The sequence below is a fragment of the Sciurus vulgaris genome (genome assembly GCF_902686455.1).
Source record: "Sciurus vulgaris genome assembly, chromosome: 3".
In the NCBI taxonomy this organism is placed as follows: domain Eukaryota; kingdom Metazoa; phylum Chordata; class Mammalia; order Rodentia; family Sciuridae; genus Sciurus; species Sciurus vulgaris.
The window spans coordinates 98,356,021-98,375,635 of record NC_136463.1 but is presented as its reverse complement, the minus strand read 5'-3'; the positions used below and the strand labels follow the sequence as shown (position 1 = coordinate 98,375,635).

At 34.7% G+C, this 19,615-nt stretch overlaps 1 protein-coding gene across 4 annotated transcripts in view; it reads right to left on the bottom strand.

Moving 5' to 3' along the window:
* Positions 1-19,615, bottom strand: part of ARHGAP15 (Rho GTPase activating protein 15) — a 631,777-nt gene that overhangs the window by 499,625 nt on the left and 112,537 nt on the right. For all 4 annotated transcript variants that reach the window (XM_079135673.1, XM_079135674.1, XM_079135675.1 and 1 more), the window contains 2 exons: positions 10,790-10,851; positions 895-982 (listed from right to left, as the gene is read on the bottom strand). In XM_079135673.1, coding sequence (XP_078991799.1) covers positions 895-982; positions 10,790-10,851 — 150 coding nt within the window. The remainder of the gene's footprint in view (positions 1-894; positions 983-10,789; positions 10,852-19,615) is intronic.

Below are 19,615 nucleotides of genomic sequence, written 5' to 3'. Positions count from 1 at the left end.
CCTGCCCACTATCTCCTGCATCTTGAGGCAGGCAATTCTCGTATTTGGGCAGCAAGGTTTTGAGCTTGAATTGCCCTAATAACTAGCTCTAAATTGTTCCTATTTACCATCACTGTCAAATCTCAATAGGTGTGAAAGAAGCCCTCATCCAGGTACAATGAAGAAACACTACAAATTTCACTTTGTAATAACTACAGAATACAGAAATTGTATTAGTTCCATTAGATGGAGTCATAGAAATATTCCAAAAGGTTAGCTGGATATAGTGAATGTCAGAGTTAGACTAAGATAAAAAATCACTTTGTTAACTTAGAGTGTTTTCTCACTGGTAACACCCTATATTAAGGTGTCATTTATAAATGGTTTATTATTATTTATTAATGTGTGAAGCACTTTATAGAATGCTAGATAACAACTTAAATTCATGTATTAAAGATGCACATACATGGTTTAATACGATTTACATCTTATAATATTCTTTAAAACAGCATCCCATGGTCTCATCCGTTAAGCATTTATTACTAATGCGTTTTATAACATACTTTATAATACATTATTTGAGCAAGTAGCTGCATTTAGTGATTATTTCATAAATAAGAATAAAGCATTTATAAGTGGCACCTTAATTTAAAGCGTTACCTTCCCATTACTAGGGAGCTGCTCACCATTCATCTCATTTTGTGATTATTCTCCAAATGCACCACTTAATAAAACAGACACTAAGTTCTATTTTCCCTTCATCTGATTAAAAGTTTATTGAGTCATTTCCTCTATCTGCTTTCAGATGTTTGTAGCTTAGAAGCCTTAGGGTGATTTCTGATGAAACCAAAATTTTAAAATTTTAATTCAACAGTATTTCTAAAAAGATAGTAATAGAAACAGAGAACTACTCACTGCATTGGACAGAGCCTGTTGCTTGGATTCTTTGTAAAATTCAAGTTTTCGACTAGAAAGAACAATCCAGGAAGATGACCAGTTTTTCCTTAGGAAAAGAAACAGGAAAAAAGTATCATCAGTAGAAGAAAATATATACACAATAGAATATGAGCAAACACTCAGACTCTGTTTTGAATTTGTTCTTCCTAGAATCCTCCTCTCTATACCATCAATAACTGGTATGGAATTCAGATAATATTAAAAATATTTTATAATTTAAAAACGTATGACATTTATATAAATGTTTCTCTCCCTGTAAAATCTTTTCAACTACTAAACACCCAATTAAACACCCAGTTTTTTTGTGTGTCTAAGCACCTCCTTCCCACAAAGAGTGTATTAATCAAAAAGTAGCAAAGTAAAACTAGAAATCAGAAACCCTTCCTCCATTGTTTCTTCTTTACAATGGTTTATTCTATTTCAGAGTCTGAAAAACTAATCAGCTCATTTTATTGCTTACTCAAAATAGTTTTATATTGTTAAATCCCTCTAGGAATCAAAGAAATGCAACTAAAAATGTTGGCATGTCTTTTTCCTCTATGCCTAGCACTTTGCTGAGGATTAAGGAGGGTATACGAAATGGATTCTCTGGTAGTCTATGATACACTGGTGCATCCTTCTGGAGTGCAATTTGAAAATATAATTTTTTTAAATAATTAATATGTTCATGTACCACAAGAGTTCATGTGGTACATGTTTATGCTACTTTTTTTCGTTTCTTATTTGTTCTTTTTAGATATACATGACAATAGAGTGTATTATGCATACATGGAGTATTAATAAATCTTTTATGTCTTTTAACTAAATACGTCCATTCCTACAACTTTAAATTTATCTTAGAGGAATATTCTCACAAGTTGCTAAGACTTTGTGCATAAGGATGAAGTGCACCATCATTTGTTAATTCTGCACAAAACATAAAATGTTGAGAAACTGCTTAAGTAAACTGCACATAACAAATTCATATAAGGAATAATGAACCCTGTGCTACAGAAGGACTGGTGTTGGAAGATTTTAATTCAGATCATAATATATGTAGTTCATAACACCACACTATGTTATTTACCTAGAGTATCTTCACCCATCCAAGCCCCTTCTAATTATTAATTCCATTCATCACAAGTCCCAACACTGCTTCCTCAAGTGTGTCTTTAGTGACTTTCTTATATATGACTTATGGAAAATTTAATTTTTTTTAAATTTCACTTTCATATCCCCCACTAAAAAATAAAACCCCAAATGGCAGATGACTTTTTGTTCTTACAAGGTATCTTCATTGAGTAGCACAGAGCCTTGGACAACCTAAGTACAAAACATATATCTGTTGAGTCAATAATTGTACAGGCCTATAAAACAATTCCTGGGCATAACAATGGTAAACCAGGTAGTAAAAGCATGCTTTTGATTTTCCTTTGTATTTCTTAGTTTTTACCAAATTCCTCCACTGAACATGCATTATTGTTATAATTAGAATATGTAGGTGTTAGTGTCATGAAGAGTAGTCTCTTTTTTGGGATAAAAACATCAAGGATTTATATGTATGTGTAAATTATTTACCCAATATGTCATATTCTTGCAGTTTGCTTTGGTTTAACATCTATTTCAAAATAATTAAATTTAGTTTACAAAAAAGTGGTAAAAAACAAAAAGTTTACAGCAAGTCTTTATTCAAGTCAATAGAAACCACACAAAAATATGTGAAAAGTAACTTCAAGATATTTGTGCCATTTATTTATTTATTGCCTCTTGGAATCTAGGACCAGATTGAAAGGACTGATTCAGTAAGGTTAAAATTTACAAAAAGAATTAGGTAACTCTAACATGTCTGAAACATTCTTAACAATACATGATTGTATTGAAAAAAGAACAGGATAAACAGGCACAAAAGAAACAATGTGAATTTTCCAACATAGGGACACAAATGTTATGTTCTTGCACCCACTTTTCTTCATATTTGACTCTCTATTGAGAGTCAAGTTTTCAATTGGACAATGTAAAGCTACATCATGCACAACCACAGAAATGAAAAGATGTACCCCATTTGTGTACAATGAATCCAAATGCAGTCTGTAAAACTAAAATATATATATATATATATATATCAATAGATAATATAGTGAATTCTCCTTAGCTCAATAAAACATAAGTATATAGACTGTAAAAAATAAAATAAAATAAAATAAAAAGAGAGAAAAAAAAAAAAAAAGAAGAAGAAAAACTGCTGAGATATTTCCCTGTGTTTTAATGCCCATTTCTCCATCAAGGTACCAACAGCAATGTGGTGAATTGAACAGCTGTTTCCTTCTCTTTATATAGGTTATGATATTAGATGATCCGGAACAAGGAAGAGAGAAACATCAGCAGGACTACTGGTGTAGGCAAGGCGTCTTTCACAGCCATCCTTCTTTGGACCATATGTGGTCTGGGGTACGGAACACCTCAGACATGATGGATCCATATTTAACCTGCCTGCTACATTCTGCACTATATTTTTCATCTTCTGGCAGGGAGAAACTATACCTTACTTACTTCCTATCTATAGAAAGTCCTGGATAAATGGTTCTGATTTGAATTTGTTTCAGATGTTGATCGTTTATAGAATTTGCTGGCAAAACTCTTCCGTTCCTTAAACTTGGAACTGGAACTAGTTAGAACTAAAGCTGCATGAAATTCAATTATCTCATTGTTCTGTGTTAGAACTTTGAACTTCTGTGAACTGTGTCCCTGTTAGGTAAACCAGATGAATGAGCTGAAGAGGGTCTTGGAAGCTTAGTAATGCAAACTTCTCTCACACCTTACAAACAGTTGCTATTTCATCTTGAATTTATAAATGGCAAGCACTGAATCATGTTAGAATAGTGAAAGCTATTCCAAGGGAAGAATTCTATTGCTTAGAAAAAATTTCATTTCAAAATGAAGAATAAAATGCTACTGACAAACATTTAGATGCTTCTCTTTCATTTCACTTACCCCTGATTTTTTAAAAATAATTAGTATAAATTATTCTAAATAACTAGTATAAGTTTGATTGTCTAGCTAAGGTTAACTTCTCCAAACACAAATATGGTGAAGGTACTAATATTTCTGTGTACTAACATGGTAAACAAGGCTCAGAGAGTTTAGGTAACTTGATTAAGGCCACAAAGTCACACACTTAAAGTCAAATCCAGTTTCTCTGACAACGAAGTCAGACAACAAAGTCTGTAATCTATTTATTACTTTATACTCTTTTTAAAAGATTAAGCAGTGCTAATTTGGTTAAAGATATCATTAAGTATCAGATTTTACCATAAGTTTGGTTGAAAGTTGCAAGTCATAAAAGCTTGTGTGTGTGTGCATTAGCAATCTGTCACTCTTATTAGTTATTTTACCTGATTTTTTTTTAGAAATATTGGCAAAGCCTCACCCATCCCAAACTCGATACCTGAGCATACTTGAGAAGTCTTCCTGACTTCTTAGACATGAATCAGTAATATGAGCTCTCAGGTTGCAGTAGTCACTACTCTGTCCCAGGTATGCCACCTGGTATTTTACATGTATCACATAATTTAATCATGAAGCCAGTCACAAATATCCACTGAACATTTATTACTATTTTCAAATACATTTTTCAACAAATGTATCAAACAAATTTCAAAGGGCTGACTATAAAGGAAAATAAGAGACCTCAGTGATTTTATCTCTAAAAGAGAAACAAAAAACATATAAACAAATCCTCTGAATTACTCAGGGAGGTGGAGTGGTGCTTAGCGAAGCTGTGTATAACCATAGGTAGGAATTTTGTGAAGATAGTAATTGAGTCACATCTTCTGGACCTTGGAGCCTATGCTCATTCCAAGGTATCAGCTCTCTCTAGGGCAGGTGGCACCCAGCTCTCTCTTAAGTCTTATCCAGCATGTCTTGCAGAGTATCATGACAGAAGTTAAGAAAGGGAGACAAACTATTGTCAAAGAACCTATTTCTCCTTGGAGCAAAGCTACACCCTAGTCTGACCTGGGCTGTTCTGCGATGCCAGCCATTTTTTCTCTGCCTTCCATCCTGATCCTGATGATCAGCAGGTAAATTCTTCCACCAACAGGAAGCAGTTAATGCCTCCACATTTCATTCTAATGGAATGTGTTCATTCGGAACAGTTTTCTTTTTTACCATACAGAGGATAAAAACTAAGTTGCTGAAGAGACTTTAGCATTAAGCAAGACATGTAGCTCAGAAAATATCCAATTTTAGAGGCTGGAGTCGTGGCTCAGTGGTATAGCACTTGCCTGGCATGTGTGAGGGTCTGGGTTCAATTCTTAATACCACATATACATAAATAAGATAAAGGTCCATTGACAACTACAGTTTTATTCAAAAAAAGAGAAAATATCCAAATTAGTAAATCAGAGGTCCCAGGAATCAGTGGGGCTGTCCCAGGTCTCTGCACAGACTAAGAGGTAAAAATCAGGGGAAGGACTCATGCTAGCTTCAGTGTAGGAAACAGGTCTTGGGTAAAACAAAAATACAGGCATCTTTAACTTTTTACACACAAAGCTAATCATATCTAAGGGGAAATAAAGGTTCTAATTACAATTGGAAAGGAGGGAGAACTAAATTAAGAGAAATCTCATGTAATATATGCAATTGCTGAAACTTTTTTTTTTTTTTTTTTTTTTTTAGTACCGGGAATTGAACTCAGAGGCACTCAATGGCTGAGACAGTTTATAAAAGTGGAACACGTTAGAGAACTTTCCTTAAACGAATCCTGAGCAGGAAGTTGGAAAATTGAAAAAAAAAACAAAACAAAACAAAAAACAAACAAACTCAACATAGACATCAGCTTGACATTCTACAAAATGGACACCGGATGGCAGCACATAATAACAGCAACTTTGTAACTGCTTTTCTGGAGAATGCTGGATAGAAAATGGCCCTTAAAGTATTCATTGTCATTATGAGTCTGTGAGTATAAGTTCTAGGTTTAGCACATTCATTTGTTCTAAACATCAAAACTTTATATCCTATATTCATCACCTATGCATCCTTTACATAATGACACAATCACAAACCAATAAGAGGAAAACATGTGAGATGACTTCAAAAAATTTCAGACTCTCTTCTCTGGGCCACCTGAAACTTACATGCTCATGCTGGATTTGGCTTGATCCTGCACCAGTGACTTACTGTAGTGTCCCTGACCAATTTACTGCAAAATCCCTCAAACATTTAAATGTTCTGACTCATATCAGACTGGTAGGTCTAGAAACTTACTTTTTCTCTCTCATATTCTAAACTTCTTATAATTTGCCACTGCGAAAATGTGGGTTACATATCTCCATCAGTGTGGCAAGAAAATAGAATAAGACAGATTTAGCCTAGAAGAATTTAATACCATTCTGAGGAGAAAGTACCAAGGAAAAAAAAATAAATCCACATGAGGAGGGCGCCATAGTAACAGACTCTAAAATAAGTCCATTCTGAGTAACAATTGTTTTGAAACACACACGCATACACACATGTTCCCCCAAAATCCAAGTTCTAAGATTCATGAGCCCTAGGATGAAGGCAGGCACTAGTAGACATAAATACAGTGAAACACTTATCTGCATTTCTTTTCAAATCCATCTGTCCATGTTTTCACCCCCAAGTATTCCCATGTCCCACTAAAGAGGACAGAAGAGTGAGAACATGTACATTTCATGTTACAGAGCCACAAAGGAAAGATCTGAATGCAGAGAGACAAGTGTGAGGTACCAAAAGAGCGTAATCAGACTGTCAGGTGCCTTCTGTCAATTTAAGCCTTGAAAATAACTTTTAACTAAGGCCTCATAGAATTTCATAGAGGCCAGTGCTACTTACAGTTTTGGGGATGGAATTCCCCAAATGAAGAAATTCCTGAGCTTCATCAGAAAAGCTGAGGCATAATTTCTATGTTCATAATTAAAAATTAAAGTTGAATGCTGAATGTATTCTGCTTTCAAGCCTGTCAGAATATCACAAGGGAAATGTGCATAACCTCATTTTGAAATAAGACTAAATTTAGGGCCTTTTATGAATATAAGATGTAGCCAACAAGTTCTCCTTCCTGTCACCTTCTCCTGTTCATATTGAGATAAATCAAAAGAAAAGTTTAGAGAAAATATGTGGAAAAAAAGGAATAAAGATAAATAAAAAGGAGAATAAAGAGGGGGAATAAAAAGATAAGTAAATACTGCAAGATGTGGATGACCTAAAATGGATTTATGAGTTGAAAATTTATAGAAATTTAAACAATATTTATTAAGTGACACTTGAAGATCTTGATATTGTGCATGGCATGAAATAAAAGGACAGGTTTCTGCTTCTTGGTCTCGAATAGCTTAAAGCTAAAAAGATGAAGCAAACATATTTCAAACAGAGAACAGGGTTACATTATTTGTTGTGATCCTTTCATAAGATTTGGGAGACAGGAGAGGTTGATATGGGTAACGAAGTTTCTCCATTTGTGCACTAGGAAATAATAATAAGGTCTATGTTCTAGTATTACTTCTGTATCACTAGTCAAGCATTCAACCACGTGCTCAACAGTATAAGCACCTAGTAATATTGTTTGTTATATCATTACAATGTATTAAAATGATATAAAGATCCTTGATGAAAGGGAAACCATCTACCAAAAAAAATTTCACTTAAGAAATACAAATTATGGTAACAGTAGTATATTACTTAATAACTATGAAATGATCAATGGGATAAGAACTATACAGTTTTTCAAGATTATTACAAAACTGGCCATTTTGTTGCTAGTGCTAAAAGCATACAGACTTCTTAGGCAAGGAATATGGCAATACATAGCATGATTCATTTTAAAATGGTCATGGAATTTGATCAAGAAATATAGACTTAGCATCCATCTTTACAAAATATAAAAGAAAAATTGACAAGCTTTAGGAGATTACTACAAGTATAACTATTTTAGTGTAAAACTAGACTCAAAAATTGAATTTAAAAAAGGAGCTTAGGGATTATTTTGTATAGCATAGCCTACAAATGTTGTGAAAAATCATGTGCTATGAAACATAGTGATCACATGTACAAAGTTTAATTTGTAAATTATATAAAATAAAAGCAAAACAAACCCAATAAATTTGGAAGACATATCTACAATGTCTAAATTTGATAAAATACTATTTAGAATATAATTAGATTTTATAATTCTTCAAATTATAAAAAAGTTAAAAGCAAGAGACTCAATAGAAAAGAGTCAAAGTTTATGAATGGATAAGTCTATGAACACAGAACCTGAATGATTCTAAATAAATAAAATTAGGCTCCACTGAAATAGCAAACAGTGAAAAATAAAAGTAGCATTGAAGTTGCATTCTATGGCCATGAGTTTGTGAAAATTTAGAGTGTGATAATGTTGTTTGCTAATGAGATTGTGGGGAAGTGGGATTCCTTCCAAGTGCAGAGTGAACTGGTACACTCAGTCACGAGAAAATCTGGCAATGGCACTCACTGGCTTTCTAAATGTCCAGGAAACCCTGTTGATTATAGTCCCCAGAGAATTTCTAGCATGTTCAAAGGAGATATATATGTGGCTGCCTCATCTCCTCTGTTGCTTGGGATGCAACAAGTTACAGACAACTTCTGTGTTCACACCAGCAATATTGAGTAAGTAAAATTTGGTACAAATACACAAAGGCAAAATGGCAGCAAATGGAAGAAATAAATTAATTTTAAATATAGTAACACACATTGATATATCCAAGCACTTACACTGAATGAGAGTAGTAAGAAACATGAGATTTATAACAGGAAAATGCTTATGAACTATAGAACACATTCACACACACAATTACTTTCTATTAGAATACCACATATATAGCCAAATGCATACATGGAGAGTGGATTTAGTTAAATCCACTAGAGTGTATGTCTGCAGGGTACTGACATGAGAGTTTCAGATTGAGAATAAAATAAAAAAACTCTAGGGGTCTTGCCTCAAATGATGGTAACACGAGGCCACAGACTGAAGGGTGTAATCAACTCAACTCTGTGACCCTGGGATTTTTAGAAAAGGCAAACTAAAATTTATGTGACTTTAGATGAAGAAAGCTGAAAGACTGCATAATGATATGCAAACTGATTGGAATAACAATAAAACAGAGAACATATTCAAGTTCATATGGGTGTAAACTGTAAATGCAAACTTCTATGAAAACTGATTGTTTGTTGTGCAAATAAGACAAATACAAAATGGTAAGCACACTGATGTAAACTACCTAAAAATGTATTCATGAAAGTAATTAGGGGAAGGGCCCTGTTCAGTGCCTCAGTCTCCTCTTGATTTCTTCTTATAGAAGAAAATGTTATAAAGTTGGCTTATGAATGGCTTATCAGCAAGGATGCTTTACAAAACTGCCACCACAGGGCATCATCCTGTGTTTTTTAAAAAATCTTCTTCCTTTTTTTTCATGAAACCAAAGGGTAACACTGATGTGAACTGCCCCCTCCTCTCTCCTACTGAGTCCCAGTAAAGGGATGATTAGGCTGATATAGAAGTCCTTGGAGATCATGTGGCAGAGGAAGTAAGAAAGGCTGTTGACATACTCATCTAAGGAGAGGCGTCACTGCACCCACCACACTCCTGGGTTGATAAGGTTGGAATGAAGTCTATGAGAAAGAAGAGCATTCAGGTGGGCTAGTCAAAGTGACTCCCTCCTGTTGCCCTTTTAGAACTTGATTCCTAGGTGGGTTCCTCACAAAAGCAGGGACTAATTCTTGAAGTAGGTCTGCATTTGATCTTGAGTCTTGTGCTTCTCTTGTGAACCCTGGGGGAGGTGGCTACCGGACCATTGCCAAGAAAAAGTCAAGGAAAAGATTCATGGTCCTGTTTGCAAACCCAAATAAGACTTGATATGGGCAGAAAATACAGTTTGTTGTTTATAATAAGAATTGTTATTTTAAGTAGTGGGATTATGGGTGACCCCCCTCAAGTTAACTTATTTAAAATAAATATGCACATAATTCATTAAACAAAAGCATATTTTATTCTCTAGTGTTGGCCAGAGTGCCATTCTAGTAATGAATTGTATTATACAATTGACAAGTATCCCCTTGTGTAGCTAATTAGTACATTTATATCATGTAGACTTAACTGTTAACACACTCATGAGTATATGCCTTGTCTCCCAATTTTAGCACTTTTTACAGAACTTTCTAGCTTGCATATTACCTACTCACCTACTGTAAAGCTGAATATAGAATAAACCTGACATGAGAAATATAATGATTATAAAATGGATATTATTTCTAAATATACTATGCATGCAATTTAACTAGAAACTTAATTCTCATATCAACATTTTTTTTCTTCAATGTCTTTTGTTGTCCTCACATGGTGAGTTCTTATTCTCTTTTAAAATTTCTCTCACCTATCCTATGTTCATGATTTCATTTTTCCTATATTTTTCTCCAATTATTTTTATTTTGGTCAATAAATGTTGTTCTGATCATTTATCCTTTAATTTTTTTCTCTCATTGTATTAAATTGAGATTTTTTAATATATTATGAATGACTCCATTCATGGCCTAAACTGTCAATCCCAGAAATCAAGATCCTACCTTGTTTTTCTTATGATTTTAAAAGATTTTTAAGTCCCAGGAAGATAAAAAGCACTTCATTTATACATTCTGTGCAACAATATGGAATGTAGCACCTTCCTTTGAAAACCATAATTATGTTAAAAACAATGTTGTTCACAATCAAAGAGGAGATAATTCTATTCTAGTCTGGTACCGTAGGGCCTTCCTTCCCAAATAATAGGAGTGACACAAGTTGGGGATAAGGTAACTAGTATAATTATATAACAGAAAGCTGAAGAACTTCTATTACCTTAGTTTCTTTCCTCCATCTGCAATTTTAGCTTTTTGAAGATAACCTTCTTTTTCAACCATCTGCAAGAAGAATGCATATATTAAAACTGTGACAAACTCCTATGCATTTTTAGTTTGAATGAACCTATGCTTTCTAAGAGTCATTGCAGTGATGGAAGTTTCCAGTCATAGCACTTTATTAATAATGCATATATAGCTTATGGGAAGTGTCTGCATGATCACAGTCATTACAAGCTGTTAAATATCCAAAAGACAGATTATGAAGAGAATGTGAATGATTTGTTAGATGATGATACACCTTTACTCACTCTTCTTTCTGTGCAGTGAAATCACTTGCTTAAAAAAATGGATTCAAAGTGGTGAAGCAAAAACTAATGTAATGCCTTTCTTAATTTTACCAACCCTTCTTAGAAGAGTTCTTCCTTTTCATTTTCCCCATACACCTGTGGAAGCCAGGGCAAAGGAAGAATTCAATAGAATCTGGTAACTGAGTCAGCTGAATCATGAAAAGTCATTTAAAACAGCAAAATGGCATGCCTTTAGGTCACGCAGAGACCCTTAGTAATAGTGTCTCATTGTCTCCTTCCATGATGCGTATTTTCCTTCTTTTTCTTATCTGTAGATATATGCTTCAATTGCTAATACAGCTGCAAGCTTCTTAAAGAACATTTGACTATTTATTATAACTCCACAGATGTGTTTATGAAGTTCTAGGGTATGTTTTTATCTCTTAGAGCTCTATTTCTACCCTTCTCTGCCTGCCTCATATGCTAAAGGCTGTAAAAAAGCACCTAATAGCAGAGGCCCATACTTCCTCAGTGGCACCCCTGTGTATGTACGCACTTGACTCTAACACTACTTCTACCCTGTCTCCGTCTCATGTGCTCCTAAGTACACAAATCTACTTTAAACTGACTTTAAAATTCAGTTCATATGGCATTTACTTTTGCATCTTTCCATGATTCATCCGTAATCTGTTTTAGGTATTCCTGTTCTGACTCTCCATTTTCACTCCGCCATTATCACGATGATAGCATTTGTCAGATAACACTGTAATTGTCTGCTTAATCTCTGTACCTGCACCTTGTTTGAGTCCCTGAAGCTCATGGGCTGTACCTTCCACACGTAATATTCCCAGCTCCTACAGTACTTGCTAGCTTGATAATCACAATGATAAGTACTGCTTTAACAAAGCAATGAATGAATGAATGCATGTTTAAATGTTTATTCAAATATTTATGGGAGAAAAGACAAACCAAAACAACTCATAAGCAAGAGGACAGGCTGGAAGACGAGATATTTGAAGGTAAATGAGTTGTCCCAAACCACTAAAATCTCAAAATTGACTGTTTATAAGACTCCCTCTGATATACATGAGAACTTTCCTGACTTGCTCATTGCTATGTTCCTAATATATAGCCCAGTACTTAGCTTTTAAAATATATTTGATGAATACCTTTTAGATTAACTAAATTATGATGATGATACTAATAATGATTTTGATGATCATAAGAAAGGATTTTTCATGCATCTACAAAATTTCTTTTACTGCCGTATGCTTTCCACAAGTCTAAAAGAGTCTAAGGAAGCTTTCTTAGATCATTTTTAGAACCACGGTGCTCAATAGTGTCACATTTTTATGTGTCTGGATACATGCATTCATTTGCTTTGCCCACCTCTTATTCTATGTATACTTTCCCTTTTTCTTGGTGCCAGGGAATTTTGTCTACCCCCTGAAGACCATATAATAAGTTCAATGTTTAACTCTGGGCAACACTGGCTTCTATAAATGTTTGGAATAAAGATGTTTTCAGTATCAATTAGCGTCACAGAGGAGGTCCCTTTCTTTAGGAAAGTATATTGAGAAATTTTGTTGTGTAACCATATTTGTTATTTTATTGAAAATTTCTTCTGATGAAAATAAAATAGTTATCTAAAGAGTGGATTTATCCAGGAAGTTACAAAACCTCAACACATTATAAAAGTTGATGCATTCATTCTCAGCTAAGAACGTTGCCATTATTTTTCAAAGACATTCATCAGAAGACCCATGGGTGGACATTGGGACATTTGGTATCCACAGAAATGTATTATTGATGACAATTCCTCTAAAAAAAAATAGAAATGTCAAAGGAAAAAGCTAATATTCCTACAGGGAGATATCAACATAAATAGGCTTGAGATATACTCTCTAAAACTCTCTCTCCTTGAATACATAAGTAATATTCCACCAGACACAGCTGAAGGATACCTAGAACTTAAATTGTCCAATAGATTTATTTCTTATTTTAGGACTCAAAAACTGTGACATCAGTGCTATTAATAGCTAAGTCAGTTTGCATGGTTTGGGGTTAATGCCATAAAATTTTCATGAATTTTATGACCTACTCAGAGGTCTTGGGAAAATGATGGCAGAAGAGATGAATAGCAAGTTAGTTATCTTCACCTACATCATCCTACAAACAAACTGACTTCCAAGTCATGAGAAGCTAATAACCTGTCTATTATGTACTATTACCTACTACGTTTACTATTATTGTGTAAAATTTTACATATCTATATACATATATATATGCATATATATATTTATATATATATATGTCTTAATATCATGCATAAATTCTGACTCCTGGGATCAAGTGTTCATTTCTCTCCACCGTTTTTCTCCACTGTCTCTTTCATATTGGATGTATATACATTCATTTTTTCAATAATTTTTCAATGAATCATACTCCCTTGTCCCAAATACCAGCCACTGTGTTTATAACTGGTATGCAAAGATTAATAGGAGAGTCTTCATATTACTGAGGCTTAATCCCCTGTGAGCTCACATTAAAATACTCCTCTTCCTCTTATTTGGGACTAATACCATACTCCCTCCAGCCATCTCAATGACTCAGGCCATTTTTAGCCTGGATTAGAAAACTCCAATTCATTTCCTGCACTGAAAATAATGCATTGTTCTAGGTCTCATGCTGGCAAGCAAAGCTCTCACAAGATACAATTAATTACTTTACTATGCCTTATCATCATACTTTGAAATACCTCCCCATGTTTCAGGCAACAGGCACTAGGAAGTAGCTATTCTGAGAGGCTCATAATGAGCTAAAAGAAATATTAGGGAAAGCAAAAGCTTGTATGTGGGCCTATATATGCAATCTTATTAATTATCCTAATTATGTTCAGTCCTTTCCATGGTCAGAAGGGAAAATGATCTATAAATTGTAGTTGAACATGTTGGTCATCTAGGAATGAAATGTCTCATGCTTAGTGATTTACAAAATTATGGATAGCTTTAGATCTAAGTTTGAGATTCTATATACGAAATTCCAGGACAATTTGAAATTCTTTAAAGCAGCAGCACTCCCTAACTACGTACATTTAAGAAATGTCAACCTATCTTCAGATGCTAAATCTGGCTTCAGGAGCTATTTGTCCAATATCCCTTAGAAGCCCTATTTAACATTACATGGCAGGAAAGATCAGCAATTTGTCCAGATTGGATGCCAGCCAGTCTGCCAGCATTGAGGAAGTGCTCAAAAGATATATCCATGCTGAGATACAGATGAGAAGAATGAATGGCAGTGGGATACTCAGATAGCACCTGTTTATCAACTTACGTTGGAGGCGACAAATGAGGCAGGAGAAGAGACGACAACCTTTGATAAATGGTAACAATTGTGGCAGAAAGACCAGCCTGTAACCCTCCATACAGACACTGCAGTTTTTTTTTTTTTTTTTTTACATAAAGCCTTCATGTTGTTCTCAGATACAATTGCAAACCATAGGTTTTCATGTATACCAGTCTATTAAAAGGGTTCTGCTAGAATACATGTTTATAAGTGGAAATGAACTGAACCAGAGATTTTCACCAGATTTTGTTGAGAAGAGTTTGGCTCTTAACACCAGAACCACACAGCTCTTTTTGCCTCATAAAGTCTGTTCTAAGTTATTGTTATCATCCCCTTTGTTCTGACTTTGTGTTGATCAGCAACCATCTGCTTCCTAGGTCTTTTGATATAGACAGTGTGTGACTTAAATAAGTGTCATAATACCCCTCATATTTTGTGAAATAGTCCCAAGGGGCCATCAGCTCTGCAAACCCTGATAATACTGACAAGTGTGATTTTCCTGGATCACAAACCTGGAATAGGCCCCAGACCTAAACTGGGATGATCCTCAGAAGGCAGATTTTGTCCCGTGAAACTTATATGACTGATATTTTGCTAAGATAACTCTGCCTCATCTATCCATGACTACAACACTGAGCCTCTGTAGTTTTCAAACATATCTGCTACTTGATTTTCTATTTAATAATGAGGCAGCTGCTAAATTTTAATAGATCACAGTACTTTTCAGGCAATCTTGGTTGTTTTGGTGACTTTTATTAAAAATCGTAGAATGAGGACATATTTGGTTATATAAATTTAACCCCCAAATGGGGTTTTTCTTTCCTTCTTAAATCTCTCTCTCTCTCTCTCTCTCTCTCTCTCTCTTTCTTTTTCTTCTTTTTTATACTTCATCCACAGAAAGAGGGATTTGTGCATTCTTTCCATTGCTTTCTTTTTCTTAACAATGTTCTCAAGTTGTAGCTTTACTTCTTTGGGACTTGTCGCTTAGGTTTTCTTCTCAGTATTCAACTATTTTTATACTGGTTCTGTCTTTCCTGCTATAGTTGATCTGCTAATCACATGTGTGAGTTTGTGGTTGACACAAGCCATTAGGAAGAGAATAAAAGAAGGAAAAAAAGTTACCTTAAAAATCTATCTTAACTGTACATCATATAAAGCACTAGTAGTTTAAAAAATTCAACTGCTTAGTTTTAGAACTATCTTACACATATATTAGAAATGAAATAGGATGCTTTTGGAGACATACCATATGATGTTTTGATCTCATGTAAATATGTAACTTACTGTGTGTACATTCTTTAAAAAGTGGTAAACCAAAATTTCCAACTTAGATAAAATAATTAATTAAAAAAGAGAGTAGGAGAAATGCATAGAGAAAGTATTCCATCATATGGGAATGGAGTCCAGAGAGGAACAAGTAAGATTTTCGAAAAAGTTCTTGAGAAGTTGGTCTTGATCTCAGGTCTCAGCCAGGCATGGTTTACTCTGTGCAGCCTGTTTATACTCCTTAGTATATTGGTTAAGCAATGCTTTCATGGGTATTTGCCCTCTCATACTTTGTCTCACTCAGGATGGGAAAGCATGTCTGGCTTTTGGGTTCTGCTGAAAGTTTTGGACTATTTTTCAAATGCTGGTTTGGCGGGGCAAACATTATGTTTTGCCAAGAGCTTTCCCCATCATATTAAGCCCCTGTGTATTTCAAGGGAAATTTTATCCTCCCATCTCTGATTTATTTACCTCTAACTCATCAAAATGTCATCTTGAAAATCCTACTATTTGATGTTTAAGAACCCCCAGGAGCTTTATTCCCTAGCCTTTTCATCTAGCAACCAGTGTGTTTCATTTGTTTTCCACTAAGAAATCCAGATTCTATTTGGGAGATGCGCTGGCAAGGGCTCCTCTTTGTATCTGAAGAACTTTCTTAGTTTTCTGGAGGCCTTTCTTGTATTTCATTTCTCCTTCCTCACCCTCAGTTTCTTTATTCTTCTTTTGGGAATTCTATTTCTTGGTGGCTTTGATTTAACATACTCTTGCTCCTTGCCTCTCCATGGAGTTCTGTGAGAATGGCTTTCTTGGTTACTGTCTAGGCAATTTATTAGTGTAATCCAATTGTTGTGTTATAACCTAATTTCAGTCAGGGCAGCAGGGAAGAAAGCATTGCTCAATGTTAATAGTCTTTGTTGCTTGGTGGTGTGTGTACTTCTTCTCTGCTCTAGAGCTAAATGACTTGCAAATGTGAGCCTGGATAGGAGAAGCATTTTAACTTGTGTCCGGGTTTCCATGGCTTCAGAATGTCATACCATCACCTCAAGACCCTCAGCATCTGGGCACTGCCCTCCTCGCTGAATACCCCCTGCCTCGTTGCCTTTGTTCATTATATTGTAGCCAGCATGGCATTTCTGCAGTTTTTCAAATGTTATAACTTTGCTCCTACCTCCAGACCCTTGTGCTTGCTGTTCCTTGTGCTTGTAAGGTTTTTCTTCCAATTCTTTGCTTGATAAACTCCACACATCCTGTCAATTAAAATCCTCTTTTCGAAGCATGATTTTAAGACTATTTAATCCAAGGTAGGTTCTTCTTCTCTCACAGAAACTTGTTTTTCCCTAATGATAGCACATTTTATAATTTGCAGGAATAGAATGATGTCTTCCTTTCCTTACTTAATACCTCTGTACATTCCTATGCTGAAAGATCTTCAGGAAAAGACATTAGTAGTTAGCCCTTCATTGCATAGCCTAAGCCCAAAACACGACCTAGCACTGGAGTGGCCTAAACAAATATTTGAATTAATAAAACACTGTGTTTGTGAAAAAGGAGGAATATGAAACTGTGAAAGCCTGGAGATGATTCTAATAGAATTATTCAATTACATAATATATTATTAACAGCTTGAATATGCGAGAAGATATTATTTCAGTAAAACTAATTTTATCTTACCGAAATAGACTTTTGAAAGGTTTAAGTGCTTTTGGAATTTTTTTGCAATTCAGGAAAAGCCCAGCCTGATCAGTAGAATTATTTCCCCCCAAAAAGCTGTCCTTTGTTTTAAAATAAGAAAACTGAATCCTCACAACGTCTTTCATCCTCAAAGCCCTCATAAGTATTAATTAATCCACAAAATGGTATCTGGCTCCAAAAGGTAGAATCTGTGACTTAAGGTTTATCTGCAAAAGCCTGCTTTGCCCCCAAGCCATGGCAACTTCCTGAGCTCTGTCCTCAAAATCCTCCTAGCTCAGGAGGAAGCAGATGATTCTCTGAAATCTGCCACAGGCTTTTGACTCCTGCAGGGTTATCCATAGACATGTCTTATTTCTTTTGATAAAAATAAATAAGATAAAGATTTAACAAGCTATAGACAGGGTTATTTTCCCTGAATAACTCTTTAGGGAGAGGGAAATTACTCTGAAAATAATTGAGTCTCATGAACAGTTGTAATACAGTGTATATAAGATCAAGAAACAAATCTATATTAGTATGTTTAATATTTCACATTTAAAATTGATGCTGCATCAGAACAGTTCTTAAGCAATTACATTGCTTGTCAGGAAATTATTTTCATCTTCCACTGAAAGCCTATAGGTTCCCATACCATGTGGCATAAATGAAATCACCTGTCAGCAAACGGGATAGTGTCCATCATGAGATTTTTAGACTTCAATTAGTAAAGTTTTCTGGGTATTACCCAAAAGAAATGCATTGTGCTTCTGGTTAACCCTGTGGACACAATCAACTTTACTAAAGAGAACTTTAAACAAGAGATGAAGTACGCCTCTCAAAGGAGATAAGCATTTATTGCAGCATCCACATGGAAGATTTCATTTTAAAGTATGTTATTTTCCTCCAAAGGTAGTGGACCTAATGGGATGTTTCCAAGTTATACCTAAAACCAAAGTCTCTTGTGACTGCAAAATGTTCCAGAGAGTTCTCTAGATAAGAGATAAAGGGAGTAAGATTTGTAATACAGCACATTTTAGAAATAAATCAGCTTGAGGATCCACATGATAAAAATAAAGAATAAAAAAAGAATAATAACCAATTTAAAAGCATTTATTAAGTTTTCTAAAGGATTTGTATGTATATCATATCATATATGAAAACTCTTCCTGGTACGGATGATTGTGGAAGCAACATTGAATACCTGATGGAGGTAGAGAGGGTTTGAGAGATGAGAGTAAGATCTGTGCTAGAGCTGAAGATGAAGTATGTGAGTCTAGGTACAAGGAATATATGGTTAGATTAATCCGAAGTACAGAACATTTGATGGGTTCTTGGAAAGAATTCAAGTCTTGGTAAATGGCAAGATAGAGTTCAAAATTAATCAGATTTTGGGTTTTTATTGGGGGGGGTTGATGGTTATTTGGCATAGAACCTCACAATAGAAAATTCATCAATAGGAGTTTGGAGTAAAGATGGCATTCCTATCTTTAAAATAACATTGAAAAAGAAATGTAATGCAAGTAGATGTGGATGGATAAAAGTTGAATATTACCGTGTTTGAAAGACACAGTAAGATAAATAAGTACTCAGGGAATCCAGAGAAACCTAAGTCAGGACTATGACATAAATTGATAATTTCAAAAGTTTATAGAACTAGTGGCTGTGTGTGTGTGTGTGTGTGTGTGTGTGTGTGTGTTAGAGAGGGAAAGTGAAACAAATACACATATATTCATATAAAATATTTAGAGAGATAACAGACTAAAGGCTTAAAAATTATAGCTTTGCACCTACTTAGGGACATATCTATGAACATCTGCAGTCAACATTATTGTAATAAACCTTTAATATCTTATTGTACATCGATTGACAAACATGTGTTCCCTGAACAAACACAAGCAATAGAAGTGAAAGAACAATATAATAAAGAAAATACAAATCATGGCCTCTAACTTCAAGGCATTTACAGTCCAAACATGGGAAGAGTCTGCTGCCCATGATATAGGAGTGAACAACACAAATATATGTATAAGCATGTGCTACTCTTTCAGTGTAAGAGCCATGTCTTACTCATGCTACTATTCCTGGCTTGAGGGTATGTATTTGGGAGTATATAGTAATATAAATCAGAGACCATGAGGTACCAATTTGATACCAAAGAAAAATTGAAGCTGTTGAGAGTTGTGACAAGGAAAAATGATTTTAGTGTTGCAGGAAGGTTGGTCTAAATCACTGCCTGTGATCAACGGAGTAGCATG